At 40.6% G+C, this 16,977-nt stretch overlaps 1 protein-coding gene across 1 annotated transcript in view; it reads left to right on the top strand.

Annotated features, from left to right (window-relative positions):
• The first annotated feature begins 10,447 nt into the window (after positions 1–10,447).
• The window catches only part of LOC127136651 (uncharacterized), a 29,226-nt gene continuing 22,696 nt past the window's right edge, over positions 10,448–16,977 (top strand). The window contains exon 1 of the mRNA XM_051063189.1: positions 10,448–10,670. Within this exon, the coding sequence (XP_050919146.1) occupies positions 10,448–10,670 (223 nt within the window). The remainder of the gene's footprint in view (positions 10,671–16,977) is intronic.

Genomic DNA, 16,977 nt, shown 5'->3' on the forward strand with positions numbered 1-16,977 from the left:
GATTGAAAGGATACTCAAGAATATCTCAGTGCTCTCCCGAGGGTGGCATGATTTCCAACAGGTAAGACATTTGTTCATATTCCTGGTTTGGTTGTATCTTCTTTCTTCAGATCTTTGTTGGGGTTGTTCCTCAAACAGAGTTGTTGTTGGGGTTGTTCCCCAGTATAGCCGCAAGCAGAGTGTTGTTGAAGACTTCGTTCTCTCCAGCAACAGTTTTCCCCAGCGTGGGTGTTTCCTTGTGAGTTTCGGCGGTTGATGGTTTGTCATCTTGGTGCCTCGTCACTTTCTCCAGTGGGTCGACATTCCCAGACTTTATTTGTCTCCTCAGCACAGTCATGAGTAGAGCTGCTGTTGATATCCCCATCGGATTTGCGAGCAGAGTTGTTGTCACTCTTCCCAGTGCAGTTGCCAGCGGAATTGTCTGTTTCCTCAGCATGATCGCTTTCTTTCTGAAGACTTGGTAAGTCAGTGGTTTGATACCCGGTACTTTACCTTTTCCCCGACGAAGTCGTCCGCGGAATTGTTGCTATCTCTCCATCAGAGTTTTTCTATTCAGTAGAGCAGGATTTATTTTCCTATTCAGTGGTTGATTGGGTTGACATCCCAGTATTGCATCCATCTTTTCCTCAGCGTAGTCTGCAGAATGTTTGTTGTGGCAGTTTTGCCAGTTGAATACTCCTTCAATCCCCAACATGGTCGGATGATGGCTCTAGCCTCCAGTGAACGGATTGATTTCCTGACTATTTGTGATCCCCAGTAGAGTGGCTTATACTGCAGAATCTACTTGTTGTGATCAGTTTGCTATGTGTATTCTCCCCAAGTGGAGTGGTTTGTTGCAGAATCTACTTGTTTGATCTGTCCTCCCTCAGTGGGTTGTTCCCCAAGAGAGTAGCTAACAGTTTTTCCCCAATAGAGTTGCTTATGCAGTTACATTCTATTTGGATGATATCATTCTCCCTTAGTGGGTTGTTCCCCAGCGGAGTTATGTGGAGTTGCTCCTACAGCAGTTCTTGCTTGTGCAACGCACCTTTTGTTTCTTAGTTAACACTGGGATCCCCTGCAGATACTTTGGGACTTCTCTTGTTCCCCTACAGATTCGTCTTGGTGGCTGTTTTGCCCGTTGTGACTTTCTGTACCCTGATTGGGTTGTTGCCTGATATCTCCGACTCGCTGCTTCTTCAGCAGTACCTGCAGATCTTTGCTTCTCAGCATATAGATCTCCGCAAATTGGCTCTCCAGCTGGTTTTTCCCCTGGAAGTATAATACCGGACGTTTGGTTCCTGAACCTGTTTGTGTTAGAATTGTCTGTTTTGTCAGCATTCATCAAACATAAATCACGCATATTCATGCATATTCATAAACATTCAGATATTCATGTCGCATTTCTCGCCATGTATCCTTTGTTTGTCGTGTCTCCTGCTATGGTGATATAGATCTCTTTACAGATCTCCCCAAGCAGATGTTGGGTGTTTAAAATCTCTCCATATAGAGTCAGCCCCATAAGCAGAAAATGTTTGTCTTTCATTCTGCAGTTCCCCACTGAGATATATCCTCGTGGATGACGGTTTCTTCCGTTTCCTCCCAACACATATATTGGGATGGATTTTCCTATTTGAGTTATATCCTCATTAGGACGTGTCTTGATTCAGTCTGCCTTTTCGGATTATTCCTGAATCGGCTATTTGTCAATGTCTTGTGCTTCCCAGTGGGTTGTTCCCCAGCGGAATGTTTTTGGGCCTCTACCCTCATACCGGTAGTTATAAGTCCTATTCTTCCTGGCTTTCTTGACAGAATTTGTGGTTATACACCTTTTATTCTCCAGCCAGAGTTTTGGTTTTCTACCTACTACCCGGTAGTTGTAAATCCTATTTTCCTGCTCTTCAGCAGTGTGTGGTTTGTTATAAACCCTATCTTGGTTTCCCGTGCGGATTTGTGACTTGTTCTATCCCCACGTGGAGTTTTTGGTCTTCTACCCCGTATTCGGTAGATGTAAACCCTAATTTTTGTGGTTATCCCCACCAATTTTGGCCCTCTGCCTACTAACCAGCAGTCCTAAGTCCTATCTTTGCGGTTTTTCTACCTACAAACCGGTAGTTGTAAACCCTGTTTTCTCCACTTGCAGAGTTAACTTTGTTGTTCATCCCAACCGATGACAATTTCCTTTGTGGTTATCTTCATCTAGTTCTTGATGTTGATTTTCCTTTTCTTGGATAAGTTGCTCAGATCAGCACTTATATCCCTAGCAAGTTTTTTGTGGATAATTGCCGTATGCTAGCAATTTTATCCCCAGCGGGTCCTTTCACCTTTTGTCAGTGATTGTGTTCCCCGGATCATTGATTTTCATCAATGCATCCTCAGCAAATCGCCTTTCATTTACCCTTTTGTCGGTAATGTCTGTTGCTCCTTTTTGATTGGTCATCATTATATACCTATTCTGGTATCCCGATGCCTTTCTTTTCGGATTTTATCCTATAAACAACCCAGTAACCGGTATCTCTGGTGTCTCTTCCTTTTCGAGGATATTATTCACGGTCTGCCGGTAATGAATAATATATCTCATGCGCTCTTTAGTTGGAATCCTTTGTTGATTTTCCCCAGCTGAGCAAGATTCGTATTCTTTGTAGAATCGAATATCCATCCTTTAACCAGTTTGTGTTTTGGATGATGAGTGTTTTGGAAGTGAAATCCAATTCACGTTTCGGTAGAACACCTATTATATACCCAGTAACCGGTATCTCTGGTGTTTCTTACCATGCGAGTTTATTATCTACGTTCTGACGGTAATAGATAATACATCTCATGCGAGTTTCTTATCCACGGTCTGCCGGTAATGGATATTGTATCTCATGCACTCTTTGGGTTTGTGTCCCCAGTTGAGTAAGATTCGTTTTCCCGTTGTGGATTCGAATGCCCATCCTGTAAGTCGATTTGCTTTTTCAAGCCCTCCTTTCGGATGATGAGTGTTTTGGAAGTGAAATCCAATTCACGTTTTCGGTAGATCACCTATTATATACCCAGTAACCGGTATCTCTGGTGTTTCTTACCATGCGAGTTTATTATCTACGTTCTGACGGTAATAGATAATATGTCTCATGAGAGTATTCTATCCACGTTCTGACGGTAATGGATATTATATCTCGTTCACTCTTGGGTCAATCCTTTGTTGCTTTCCCCTCGGAGTAAGATTCGTATTCTTTGTAGAATCGAATATCCATCCTATAAACAAGTCTGCTTTTCTAGCTCTCTTCAGGATGATGAGTGTTTTGGAAGTGAAATCCAATTCACGCTTTGGTCGGTCACCTATTATATACCCAGCAACCCGGTATCCCTGGTGTTCCTTCCTTTTCTGCTCCCTATTATGACCTCGGTCCCCTTGTGGAGTCAGATTTTCCTGAGTTTATGTACCTTTTCCAGGTCTTTCTCAGATGTTTGGTTGATTGATATCTCTCACCCTTATACCGGTCTTAGATATTCATTCTTCCTGAGTTTGTTACCCTTATACCGGTAACATCTCATTTGTTTGGTGCTTCCTCAGTGAAGTTTTCCTTTTGCTTCTCCCCCAGGAGTCAGCTTGTGTCTCTCCAATGGATTTATTTTCCGTTGGAATTTTCTTTTCCCCGGTGTGAGTCCTTCACTCCCCAGTGAGGTCTCCAGTCTGATTTCTGTTTCCCTAACCAGAGTCGTGTCTTGTTCACGCTGTGTCAGTTTTGTTTTTCCCAACTTGAAGTCGTGCCCTGCTCACGCATTCCCTCTACTATCCCCAACTAGAGTCTTGTTAGAGTCTCTGTTCCTGATGAGTGTATTACTCCGATGGATCGTCTTTTCTTCTGTGTGAATCATATTCCCCACAGAATTTGTGTCTTTTGCATACATACATTTGCATCATGAGGTCTCTTAGGGACCAAAATTCGTCTCATTACTGTTATTTAAGCCCATTCTACCGCGTCGAGATGAAGATTTCTAAACTTCACTTCTCCGGCTAGAATGACCTTAAATAGGGGCATCTGTAAGACCCCAATTTTGGCCCTAAGATCCCTCACGGCCCATATCATATCATATCATGGCCTCAAGGATCATTGCATGCCCTAGCTTCCCTCCTAGTGGGTAGGTTGCCTTGTGAGTTGATTCTTGATCACCAAGCATGTTTTGCATTTGTATATCTTTGCTTTTCATTTGTTTACTAACCAAAAAGTACAAAAATATTGTCAGCTAACCATGTTACTTGCAGCTGAAGCAATCATCAGCCAATTAGGTCAAAATCAGTCAAAGTCAGTCATTGCAGTGGATGGTGGCCATTCTTGCAGAATTTGGGCACCATGATCAATAATCAAGAGTTCATACATCTTGGGACATCATTTGGAATCAAGATATCAAGGAATTAGGGTTTGGAATTCATCAGAAGGTGCTTCAGTCAAGCAAAACCCTAGAAAGTCAAACTTGGTCAACTGTCCATTTAATCAGTGATTTGATGATGGGATTTGGTCTGAGAGGTCTCATTCATGCCTATATAAGCTTCATATATCATGTCAAGCATCCACAGTGAAGAAAATAAAGTCAGACAAGAAATTTCCAGAAATAGAAAGTTGACCTGTAATTCAAATTTGCCAAAAATGGAAACTTCTTGATCTTAAACTTACATCATGATACAATCCTCAACTGAATTTTTGCCCAACATGAAAGTTGAAGATCTTGTTCTCCCATTTCCAAAAAGTCCAAGAACACTCAATTCCCATGTATGGTTGGCAAGTTATGACCAATTCAATTTCAAAAATTTGTGAACTTCAAAAGGGCATATCTCTCAAACCATTTGGCCAATTTTGGTGGGGTTTTTTCCTACAAGTCCTATTTAATCCCCTCTTTCCAAAAATGCATTCATCATTCATCAAAACCTCACCATGCAAAATGGCCTTTTTGGACTTGCCTTAATTAAATTCAAGTATGTTGAAAAATTGACTTTTTGAATTAGGCATTTTTAACACTTGTGGCCAATTGGAAATGTTTTGAGATGATATTTGAAGCATGTTTGAGGCCCAAACTCGGGCAGACCTTACACCCTCCATGTGCATTTGTTTCAAATTAGCAAAATGGCAAAACCACTTCATTTGAGCTAATCATGTTTAGTACTCCATTAGCCAATGTTAAACAGACAATATATAACTCATTTTCTGCCAAATAAACCCTAGCTAGCAGCCATAACACACAGAAAAACTCTCTCCTCTCAAAAACACTCTCCTTGCATTTTGAGAAAATTTATGCTGAAACTTCAAAAGAGCTCGAGCCACCTTCATTGTTTCATCATCTGGACATCATTTAGAAGCCATTTGGAGCATCAAACCCCAACTGCACAGCCATTTTCGAGCTCTGTTTCTTCAAGACACTTCCATGGCAGATTTCGTTTTGGACCATTTCAAGCATTACCAAGCTAGAACTCTCCAACCATTCTTCTTTTAGAAGCTTCATGTACATCTGTTTCGAGGATTTGCAAGCAAACAACACTCAAATCATCACTGAGCTTCAATCTTGGTCAGTTTTCGAATCTCTTGTTTTTTAAAATCGTGATATGCTTTAGTTAGATCTCTTCATGCTAGTCATTTTGAACTTCGAATCATAGAAAATGGTTGTGTATTCTGATAGTTATGTTGACATGAAGCTGCACATATGAATTTGTTTTTGCTTAGTTCATCTTGGTTAACATGTTTTGATGAATTTGGATGCTGGATTATGAATATGCATTGCCTGATGATTCGAATTCCATGTTTAACTTCCATTTCTGGGCATGTTTGTTTTGCTCGATTGCTGTTGATGATGATGAACACTGTTGCTTTCAAAAACCCTAAGCACTGTTACTAAAACCCTGAAATGTTTTACCCAGAATTCTGGAAACCGTGTTTGGTTTGTTGCTGTTTGATGTTGCACGAATATCATTGCCATGCTGTTTGCGTAATTCTGTTTGAAATTCGTTTTTTATGGTGATAACATGAAGTTGAAGCTGCTGTTTTAAAACCCTAAGATTCCTTAAACCCTAATGGCCATTTTCCAGAATTTCTCACACGATTGGTTGTTGTTTGAATTTTCTGCATGCTTCACACTGTTCCATTGAAACAGCCAATCAGAACATTTGGTTTTCCCTCCCTAAGCGCAGCGTTTTGGTTAATGAGGGTGATAATTACAAAAGTGCCACCGGTCAACCATTTTGACCTAGTAAACCATGTTATTTTGTTCATTTATTCCAAATTCATTCCTCATCTTCCAAAATTCATAACATCATCATTTTAATTCCAAAATTCATGAAAATTTTTTCATCATGTTCATATGAATGTCTACTTTTTTATCATGATTTTTGCTGATTTTTTTGGATGGCTGGAGTTTTAATGGCATTAGGGTTTTGCTCATGTATGCATATTTCGTACATCTTGCCAATTCAATTGTGAAATGATGAGGATATATCCAATGACCCTGAAATTTTTTGTGCTTAATCTACACTCATCCATGGTTATTTTGATGTAGAGTTCTTGAATTTATCTTATTTGGTTGCTGAGTTATGAATTTTTGAACTAGGGTGTGACAATGTGTGTCACACCAATGATATGCAATTTCATGATTTTTGTTGACATGCTTCCTGACCTCCAATTGATGTGAAATTTTGCATGAACCTACCCTTGTATGTCTAGTTTATGTGTGAATTTTCTTGGATTTATTTTATGCCATTTCCTAATTGTTTGAGATTTTTCTCCCCTGTCTAGTCAAATGTTGACTTTATGTGACACATCTTGCCATTCCATTTGGGAAATTCTCATACTTTATTGGATGATCATGAAATTTTACATGTGCACACTATAAATCTTAAGCTTTGCATTGGTGTTGATCCCATTCATTTCTCATCTGTTGGCATTGAGTTATGATTTTTTGAAGTTGATACATGTTTGTTTGACTTCTTTGTACATGCTTGAACTTGCTTTGACTTTCTGATTTTCATTGACTATCTTCCCATGATCCAAATGAGCTGAAATTTTATATGCATGTCATGTTATGGATTGTGATTGACCATGAATTATTTGATGATTTTTGGAATTGATTATGATTGATTTTGAGCTAAGTCTTGCTGTTGACTTCTATGAGATTTCATTTGCTATGCTTTGACTTCCTTTGCTTATGAAATCATGATGATGAATGATATGAATGTGGGACCAATTGGGTTTGCTTCTTAAATGTTTAAACTTGACTTTGGTTGACTATCCCTTGCTGTTTTGACTTTCTCATCTCATTTTGACCCTAGGCTTGTCCTAGTGGTCCTGTTGCTTATGTTTGAGTTCATTGTTTTCAGGTTAAGCAACAAGTGCTTCAAAGAAATCATTATAATGTGATTGAGCTTGATTGTTTATCATGAGCTAACCTCTTTGTTTTGTAGGTGGCTTGACTCATATGATTTGAGTCTTGTGCTTTGCACATTCATCTGATTATGTTGACTGTTAATTCTATTCTCCTTTTGCTTTAACTGTTGAACTGTGTACTGATTTGTTTGACTATTTCAGGTACCATTAGTTGCTTAGTTCTTTGAACTTGCTTTGCTTTGCTATTTAGCAATTTGCTTTGAGGTATAATTCCTTATTCTTCATGTAGTCTGGAAGACCTGGCCTGTTACTTGGCCAGGCAACTGTCTGAAGTCCTCCTTAAGAGGCAATGCTTGTGTGTGTTTATATTTGTCCCAAGCAGGAAAAGTCCTTCAAATAAGGCAATTGGTAGATCAAAGGGATAAGCAACCTATCCCCTACTATTCTGTGAGTCTTCTCCTTGCTCCCATTACATGGTTGTAGCATTGAGATCCAAACCCAAGATCAATCGAGTCAATAACATGTGGAGAGAGTTCCTACTTTCTGAACTCCCACACCTTCTGATATTCAAATGCTCTCCCTGACCAGGGATAAGAGCAATGAGGCACACCCCTCATCTCCTTTCATCTGCTTCACCTTAGCCCCTCAATGGCAAGGTTAAGAGCACCTGTGACCCTATTCCAGTTGGCTTCAATGCCTAACCCTTTTGTATGAGCCTCCTTGTTTGGTTATAGTGTGTGCTGAATGCTTTCATTGATTGATCACTTGCTTCATATACACATGTTTGCTTGCATGCTGTGTGCACTCATCATCATTTATTGCTCATTAATGCATAACCATCTCATTTGTCTTTATGACTTATCTTTGTTGTTTCCCCATTGAGAACAATTGTAAGACCATTCCTTTGGCCTTTGTTTCTATGATATGGAAGTGAGTTGTAAGACCATTTCATTGGCCACTCATCTTATCTTTGCTTGATGCACTTGATTGTATGTGAGGATGCAATTGTAAGTCCCTGTAAGTTGGCATTTGCTTTCCTATGACCATAATGATGCATTTGTTTGTTGTATGTGAGGATGCAATTATAAGTCCCTGTAAGTTGGCATTTGTATTCCTAGGACCATACTGTGGAGGTTAGAGTAAGCCCAGATAGATTGGCATCTGACATCCATGTTTTGCTTTTGTTTATGTGAGGATGCAATTGTAAGTCCCTGCAAGTTGGCATTTGCTTTCCTATGATCATATGTTGGATATTGGTATAAGTCCAGACAGATTGGCATCTGGTATCCAAGTTTCATTTTGTTTGAGGAGATTAGTGTAAGTCCATTGAGTGGCCTCTGATATCCATTTCTGTTTTAGGAGATTGGTGTAAATCCATCTATTGGTATCCGGTATCCGCTTTTTGTTTGTGAGATTGGAGTAAGACCATTGAGTGGCATCCGGTATCATTTGTTTGCTTATTTTGCTATTGCTCATTGCCTATTCCAAAGGACACACTTGAATCATCTCCCATATGATCTCAAGAGGTGAACCTTCTAAGAAGTTTTACAATCCATCCTCATCCATTCATCCCTATTTTGTCCTAAACCTTTTCACACATCACTTTCAAACTTGAGATAGATATTGTGCAAACATCTTCATGTTTTTTCAAATTAGAAACCTGGACCCCAAGTCCTTGACTTTTTTCAAACTCCATTTCATAACACTTCTCTGAATTAATCTTAATCATACTTTGACTCCACTTTCATAATCACAATCAATTAACTTCACCCATTCACTTGTTTTGGCTTTGTCCATTGTTAATCTTTTCATGCATTAGCCGTAGGTTTCAATTATCATTGTGGTTGATGTAAACCTCACCTTATCTTTAGTGAGTCGACAGTAAGACTTCCGTACTGAAAACAGGGCTAACCCCTCTAGTACGTCGAAGCTATCCTCGCATGGTGGATGTTGGTTTTGGTCGAGTGTTCTCCCATTGATAATGAAAAGCCTCAGTGCTTGTGTTTAAAATTGAATCCACCAACTTTTGGAAATCTTTTAGCCGAACTACGGCGTTTTGATCCTTACCTTTGATGGAAGGTACGTAGGCAACGGGTTCACCCGTTCGAACACAAAAATAATTAACTTGTACATTCTTTTCTCATCATCCCAATCATGTTTGCACAATATTTATGTCATAACAAATAACAATTTTATACAACAAGTGTGAAAAGGGCTCCCTAGGAGTACCTAGGACGTAGTGGGTGCCTAACACCTTCCCATTGCGTAATTTACCCCTTACCCAGACTCTCTGATCTTTTTATTAGTTTTCTACGTGTAAAACTTCTTAGGCTTTTGTTCGCTTTTTAGCCAGTCCTTTGGATAAATAAAAGTGCGGTGGCGACTCGAAATTTCATTGTATACCTTGCTTATGGTTTAATCAATAAATCATATAGCGACGAATACACCGCTACAAGTAGTAATGTTGAAATTCATTGATACAAATCATCAATGGCCTGACATCTTTACGAAACCCTTAGCTGAAGATAGATTCCTCTTCATCTTAAAAAATCTGAACATTCAAAATTGCCCTGAATAAAATGTGCCTCTGAGTGTGTAAAATAAGATTCTGATGTAAACAAAATGGATTCTGCCTCTGACTCTGATACTCCTACCAAGTTAGAAGTCATCTGAGTTAGAAATCTCCAGGAACCAATCTTTTGGTATTCCTGAAGATCAGATAGAGCAAACATGTGGAGTACCTTGCGTCTGACCTTGGAACTTCTAGACAGCTGTCCAGCAGTAATAAAGGAACAGTCTCTTGAGATCTCCTCGAGCAGTGTACTGACTGTTGGGATTATACATCATTTATGAGCTGTAATCATTTTCCCTCTAAAGGTGTTGACTTGGTTTTTGTGCTAAACTCTATTTTGTGTGTCGTTTTGCATGCGCCCTAATTTGGGTATTTAAACAGCTCTATTCACACATTGCACTCTTTTCACTCTCACGCACTCTTAATCCTTTGCAAGTTCAGCTCTCTCTCAAGGCATTTCTGCAGCATTCTTCAACCTTCAACACAGCTCTCAACAACATTCATGGATGCCCAACAACAATCAGTCTACAACTTCTCTTAACAAATGGCTTCAAACGAACAAGCTCCAAGTTCAAGCAACCCAAACCCAACGGTTACCGGTGTCGTCTCAACTCCCATCTATAAAGAGCCTCACATTCTTGATCGTGAACCTCACATCAATCTTGCAACACCACTTGAGAAATTGGAAGTGTTATGTGAATCCTTGGTGGATTTTGACAACATGCGCAGAAATGACATTGACCTCACTGACGAACTCAGGAATCAAGGTTGGGGAAATTACTTCAAATGTCTTTGTGGTCCAGTTTACACCAATCTAGTGAAGGAATTCTGGAGATTCTCTGATGCTGATGATCACTACATTGTCTCTTATGTTCTGGGAGTCAAAATGGTGATAACTGAGAAGTCCATTGCTGCTCTTCTGGGCATGGAGAAAGATGGAGGAAGAAGGATCTACAACATTAATCCTAGGGCAAAATATATGTCCCATGAGATTAACCCAACTATCTTCAAGCAGAACGCTGAAGGCAACCACTCCAAGAACAAGGAGTTACATCAGAACCTCCGGGTCTGGCTGAAGATCATCATGGGGACCATCCATCATCGCCCAACTTCAAACTCTTCAGACTACATCAACACAGACCAGAAGTGCATTTTGTACTGCATCCACAAGGGTATGAAGCTCTGCCTTCCAGCACTCCTCTTCAAGTACCTCAGAGATTCTGTACGAGATACAAGAAACAACATGAAGCCCAGAAACTACATCCCTCTGGGAAGGCTAATCTCTGATGTTCTGATTGAAAGCCGTCTCGTGGACCATCTGATAACATTCAGACTCATGGAAGACGTGATGATCGACACTGGCAGAGCTCTAAACGCCAAAAATCTGAAGAGCATGGGGATTCTGGATCAAGTCAAGTTCAAACCTACTATGGACACCTCCTGGGAAGCTCTCAAAGATCAGAGGAAGATCCCACACAGACTCTATTTGTTCTCAAAGATAGACCCTCCAGAGGTAATCCTTTATTACTTAGATAATCTGAGGAAACAAGGAGTGGAAATCTCAGACTTCAACATAAGCCAGCTACCAAATGAGCCTCCAAACTTCATGAAGCGTCCACGAGGACCCTCTGAGAAGGCGAAGCAAGCTAAGAAGGCAAGACTAGGAGAATCCTCCGGATCAAGACCTCCAGCACCTCTGCCTGGACCTTCTGGTAAGTCGGTTTCTCTTGCTCCTTCTGTAAAAACACATAACATTGATTCTTCTATCCCTCAACCCACTCCTATCTATATAAACTCAGAAACTCCCCCTCAACCACCAGAACATCTCACCAACCATCCCAGAAATTTAACCTTGCCACCACAGCCTTACCTATTTCTGACGCAGAAATGATGAACGAAACCACCTCACCATCTTCATCTTCTTCTCCAGAATCACCCCCTACTACAACATTTCCACAGATACAGAACACTCTGACCCTTCATCTCCCACTCTGGCCCAGCTCCAAACTCGTGCTCTGACCTCACAACAGCCAACACAACCCACATCTGAACCAGAAATCACTTCCTCACCCACAGAACAACCAAACCCTACCACATCTGACGCTCCACCACCTGAAACACCTCACGCTGAAACTCATCCAAACAACTCTGACACACACCCACCAAATAGATCCGTTGAACCACAAACTCCAACTCTCAACCTAAGCCCTCCCACTTCTCCACCTCCACCCTCTGAACCAGAAAATACCATGCCAACCCTAGAGGAAGCAATAATGTTGTTTGCAGAAGCTTCAGTTGACAAGGTCAAGTCTCTGACCATCAACTCTGGCATCAGTAATGATCCTTCAGCTATAAGGACACATTGGAACAGAGTTATTGGCTGGATGACTGCTGAAGCCTTCAAACTGAAGGGCCTCTCTGAGCAAGTCAGAAACGACTTCATCAGAGACGCTGAGCTAAGACTCCAGGAGCGCCTAGCCAGAGAAGCTGAGGAGCGAGCCTGCAAGGAAGCAGGAGAGAAAGCCAGACAAGAAGAAATGCAAAGGATTAAGGAAGTTGAAGCCAAAGCTCTAGCTGAGGCTGCTGCTGCTGCTGAAGCTGAAGAAAAAGTTGCTGCTGAAGCTGAAGCCAAAGCTGCTGCTGAAGCTGAAGCTCGTCTTGCTGAAGAATCTGCCAATAGGGTAGAACCAGATGCTCTGACTCAGGGGGGAGTCCTCCACCTTTGTTCCTCTGGTTCTCAAAACACTTGAAGACCTTCAGAAAGAGCAGAAAGAAGTCCGAGCCAGATTGGATCAACAAGATTCAGTCAATGTCAACATTCAGAATCTGCTGACCCAGCTGCTTCAGAGGATGCCTCCACCTCCCAACCCTTAGGCACCTAGGACTTGTTTTTTTGTTGCTCTGATTTGGTTGTTACTTTCTGCTTTTCCTGTTTTGCTATCTCTAGCTCTTAATTGATATCTGTGCTTCTAGCCTTTTTGATATATATATATATATATATATATATATATATATATATATATATATATATATATATATATATCTATGCCCTTTTGCTCTTTAGTTTACTTAGTCTTTTTTATTCTGACAAAAAGGGGGAGAACTAAAAACAGCTCTGATGAAAACATATCTAAATCCTTTCAGTACTCTGCAAACATTGTTTATAAATTGGTTCTAATCCTTTTTGACTTAGAAAAATTGTAGAAGAGAACCTTGAAACATCATCTCATGGAAGCTCCGGTAAGAACTTCTGAACTCCCAGACTTATCTCAGGGGGAGCTCACTTCTATCTGATCTAAAAACTCTTATCTAAATGTTTCATCTCTAAGAATAAGATTGTTTTGTCATCATCAAAAAGGGGGAGATTATAAGAACAAAATTAGTTCTACAATAGAATTCCAGGATTTTGATGATAACAAATGATGAAACCAAAAATGGCACCCTAACAAAAATTCTCTAAGTGTGCAGCACTCTGAACAACGAAAAGGAATCTGATCATTTTATCAGATATAAATTGTGATCAGATACAAAGTACTAGAAGATCAGACGCATCTGAGGAAGAAGTGCGCTCAAGAAGTTCTGAATCTGAGAAAAGCAAGAAGGAAGAACCAGAAGCTCTAAACATCCACGGGTCTTAGTTCTGATGATCTGATAGACTAGTACTCTGAGAAGCTCTGATGTAACCTCAACATTATTTCCTTCTGACGTAGAACTCCGAGATAACAAAGATTCTGATGAAGATTCTCCTAATCCTGAAAGAGTAACGGAAATAATTTCTTCAAATGGAAAGGAAGTATTTTGAGAAAGAAATCATTCAGGGAGACAAATTGGTTATGGCAAGAAACACAGAAGTAATGACAATGAATGCTCATCAAAGGCCAATATTCTGTCATCACTCCAACGGTCCTTCTCACCACTATATAAAGGACATCCCACTTCATTGAGAGACACAACAACGTACAGAAAAAGTCTTTACATTCTCTCTTAGTTTTTACGAGTTGTTGCTCATACGTGAAAATGCTTATTTAAATATTCTGCTGTAATATTTGCTCTCTTAGAAGCACTCTCTATTTCAAATTTCTTTTACTAAATTGCTTTTGTTCCTCAAGTGACTATGCGTAGTCTGTATACTTGGGAGGACTAAGAGATCATTCTCTTAGACATTTGGTTGTATTAATCTTTCAAGATTAGTGGATTAAGTCCTTGTTGAAGGCGAAATCACCTTGGCCGGGTGGACTGGAGTAGCTTTGTGTTATAAGCGAACCAATATAAAATTATGTGTGTTCTTACTTTTGAAAAAGCTTTTAATTTCTAAAACAATTCAAACCCCCCTTTCTTGTTTTTCTCACCTTCACAACTCAGCAACAAATTTACCGAAGAGGTCCTTCCCTCTTAGAATCTTCAGTTCCTTGCGCAACTCAAGGAATTGGTCATTCATAGCATCCATTTTCTCATAAACATATGGGCCATCAGATGGCTTAGAATGATAAATGGTGTCGTCGACTCTCGGTAACGTGTGCACAACGGGAGGTGGCACAACAAGGACCAGGCTAGATGTCGGCAGAGAAGCAAAGGTCGGAGCAAGACCCTCTGGCACAAAGTTCACGGGCATCCCCCAGGGAAACCCGGCTGGCATAGCAGACGGAGCAAAATAAGCAGTGACGGCTGACACAGTAGAGGAAGCTACCTCTGAGATGACGGGGAGGAGTGGCAGGCGTTGGAGAAGACTGACGTTGGGCGGCCAGGAATGACTCCATCAGGGTAGTCAGCCTAGCCACTTCCTCCTTAAGTTCTCTGTTCTCTTGTTCAAGATGATCCATCAGCTTTGAAGAATTGGCCCTGGTGTTACATCGGTGCGTCAGCTTGTCTTTGAAGTAAATGAAGAACACAAAGTTAGACCACTGATCAAGAAGCCCTGAACAAAACCTGCTTATGCACATGGTGCATGCAATGCTTGTGCATATGATTTATTTTTATTATCAGAGGAAATTTATAGAGATCTATTTGCAAATATTTGGAAAATATTAATCTTTTAGACATATAATGGAATATTCATATCAATAATATATGGAAAAAAATTTACACCAAAGAAGTACAATCCTGGTAACCAAATACAATACAAGAGAGAAGGAAAATGAACATTCTATGGAACCCTAGAAGCAATCATCCAAATCTCTCGAGACCGGAAGATAAGCTGCACGAAGCCTTTTGACCTCTCTCTCATAGGCTGCCTCCATATCTGCGTTCTCCTTGGTGAGTCGATCATACATCCTCTTCCAAAACTTGGAAGACTGAGGAAGAAGAGAAGTAACCATGTCATCTGGCTCATCAATAATCTGATGTTCCAGAAACTCTATCACAGCATCTTTATCTCTGAGTTGCTGAAGTAGCTCCTCTCACTCACAGACCCAAGCACGCGAACGGTTTTCATCTCTCAACTCCTCTACTCCTTGGTTAGGGAGGGCTGAAGCCCCAACCATAACCATAAGTGTAGGTCTCGTATAGTCATAGGGAATGCGGTACTCAGAAGCTCTCTTCCTCATCCACGAGGTGTAAGGTTCAAAAGCAATACAATTCTTCGGACCAAGCTCTTTCCTTCCCTTCCTATGAATCTTGCGCCAAGCGCGGACCATCCTCTCCTTCAAGTTTTGGGGATCTTTACCCTCTTGAAAGAACACACCTTCTAACAAAATGTTATTAGGTTTATCCTTTAAGGGGAACCCAAGCTGACGGCGAGCCAAAATAGGGTTGTAGTTAATCCTACCACATGTACCAAGAAGAGGCACATTGGAGAATTCACCACAAGAGTCAATAATCTGCACACCATCATATACACGGTTATACCAAAAGATATCATCATTAGTGAGAGACATAAGTCTCGTAGACCACCGTAGACATCCTTTGTTCTCCTTGAAGGCGAGTGTCTGAGGCAAGTGCGAAATAAACCACTTGTACAACAGAGGCAAACAACACACAATGGTACCACAACCCTTTGCATTCATCATATGCAAAGAGAAATAAGTGTCACCCAACAGAGTAGGAATGGGATTAAGAGTAGAGAAAATCCTAATAGCGTTCACATCCACAAAATTGTCGATGTTGGGGAGTAACACTAGCCCATAGATGAGAAGTACAAATATGGCCTCAAAGGCGTCCTCACTCATGGCCTTCCCAAACAGAGTAGCTTGAGCGATGAGGAAATCAAATGGGAGACCTTGAATTCCACCTTTGGTAGTCATATGAGCACCAATATCAGATTCATCTATGTGCAACAAATCAGCAATCTCTTGGGAAGAAGAAACTCTCTCCAAGCCACTAAAAGGTAACTTATCTAAGATAGGTATACCCATAAGATAGGCATACTCCTCAAGCGTAGGCAAAATCTAGAAATCCGGAAAAGTGAAGCAATGGTACAAGGGATCATAGAACTGCACCAACACACTCATCAGACCTTCATCCACCTGAGTAGCAAGAATAGACAGAAACTTCCCATGACGAGCCTTGAACTCCAAGGGATCTAATACATACGATGTCAAACTCCTTAGCTCTTTCAAGTCGGGTTGTCTGAAACTGTACTTCTTCGTATTCCTTCTTTGCTTATCCATGTCTGAAAATTTGCAAATAGACCTCTTAAGTTCCTTGAAAATTTTCTCATTATTGATGATATGGATGCAAATGGATGCATGAATGCATGGATGCAACAATCACACTGAAGGATCAAGCAAGTCACGCCACACAAAAGTCACGGGATGGATCAAGTCATCCTTAATATCAATCATCCATTTTGGTGGATTATTGTTTACGCCTTATCAATACCCAAGTTCCATTGATATTAAGGATATACGAGAACGGATCAACCACGAATCAAGGGTTTGTTGCAAGTCACGAGCATGGAGTCTCGGTTAAGAACCACCCAGTGGGAGTGTACTATGGTCAAACCTGACAATCATGTTCTACAAGAGGTTCCCATAGTCATCATCTCATCTTTCGGATATTATCGGATAAACGACTACTCATATTCCAAAAATATTCTCAAAAGGGACTCTTATGAGTGTAGTATCGCATAACAATCGT

The sequence above is a fragment of the Lathyrus oleraceus genome, chromosome 4 (genome assembly GCF_024323335.1).
Source record: "Lathyrus oleraceus cultivar Zhongwan6 chromosome 4, CAAS_Psat_ZW6_1.0, whole genome shotgun sequence".
Classification (NCBI taxonomy): domain Eukaryota; kingdom Viridiplantae; phylum Streptophyta; class Magnoliopsida; order Fabales; family Fabaceae; genus Lathyrus; species Lathyrus oleraceus.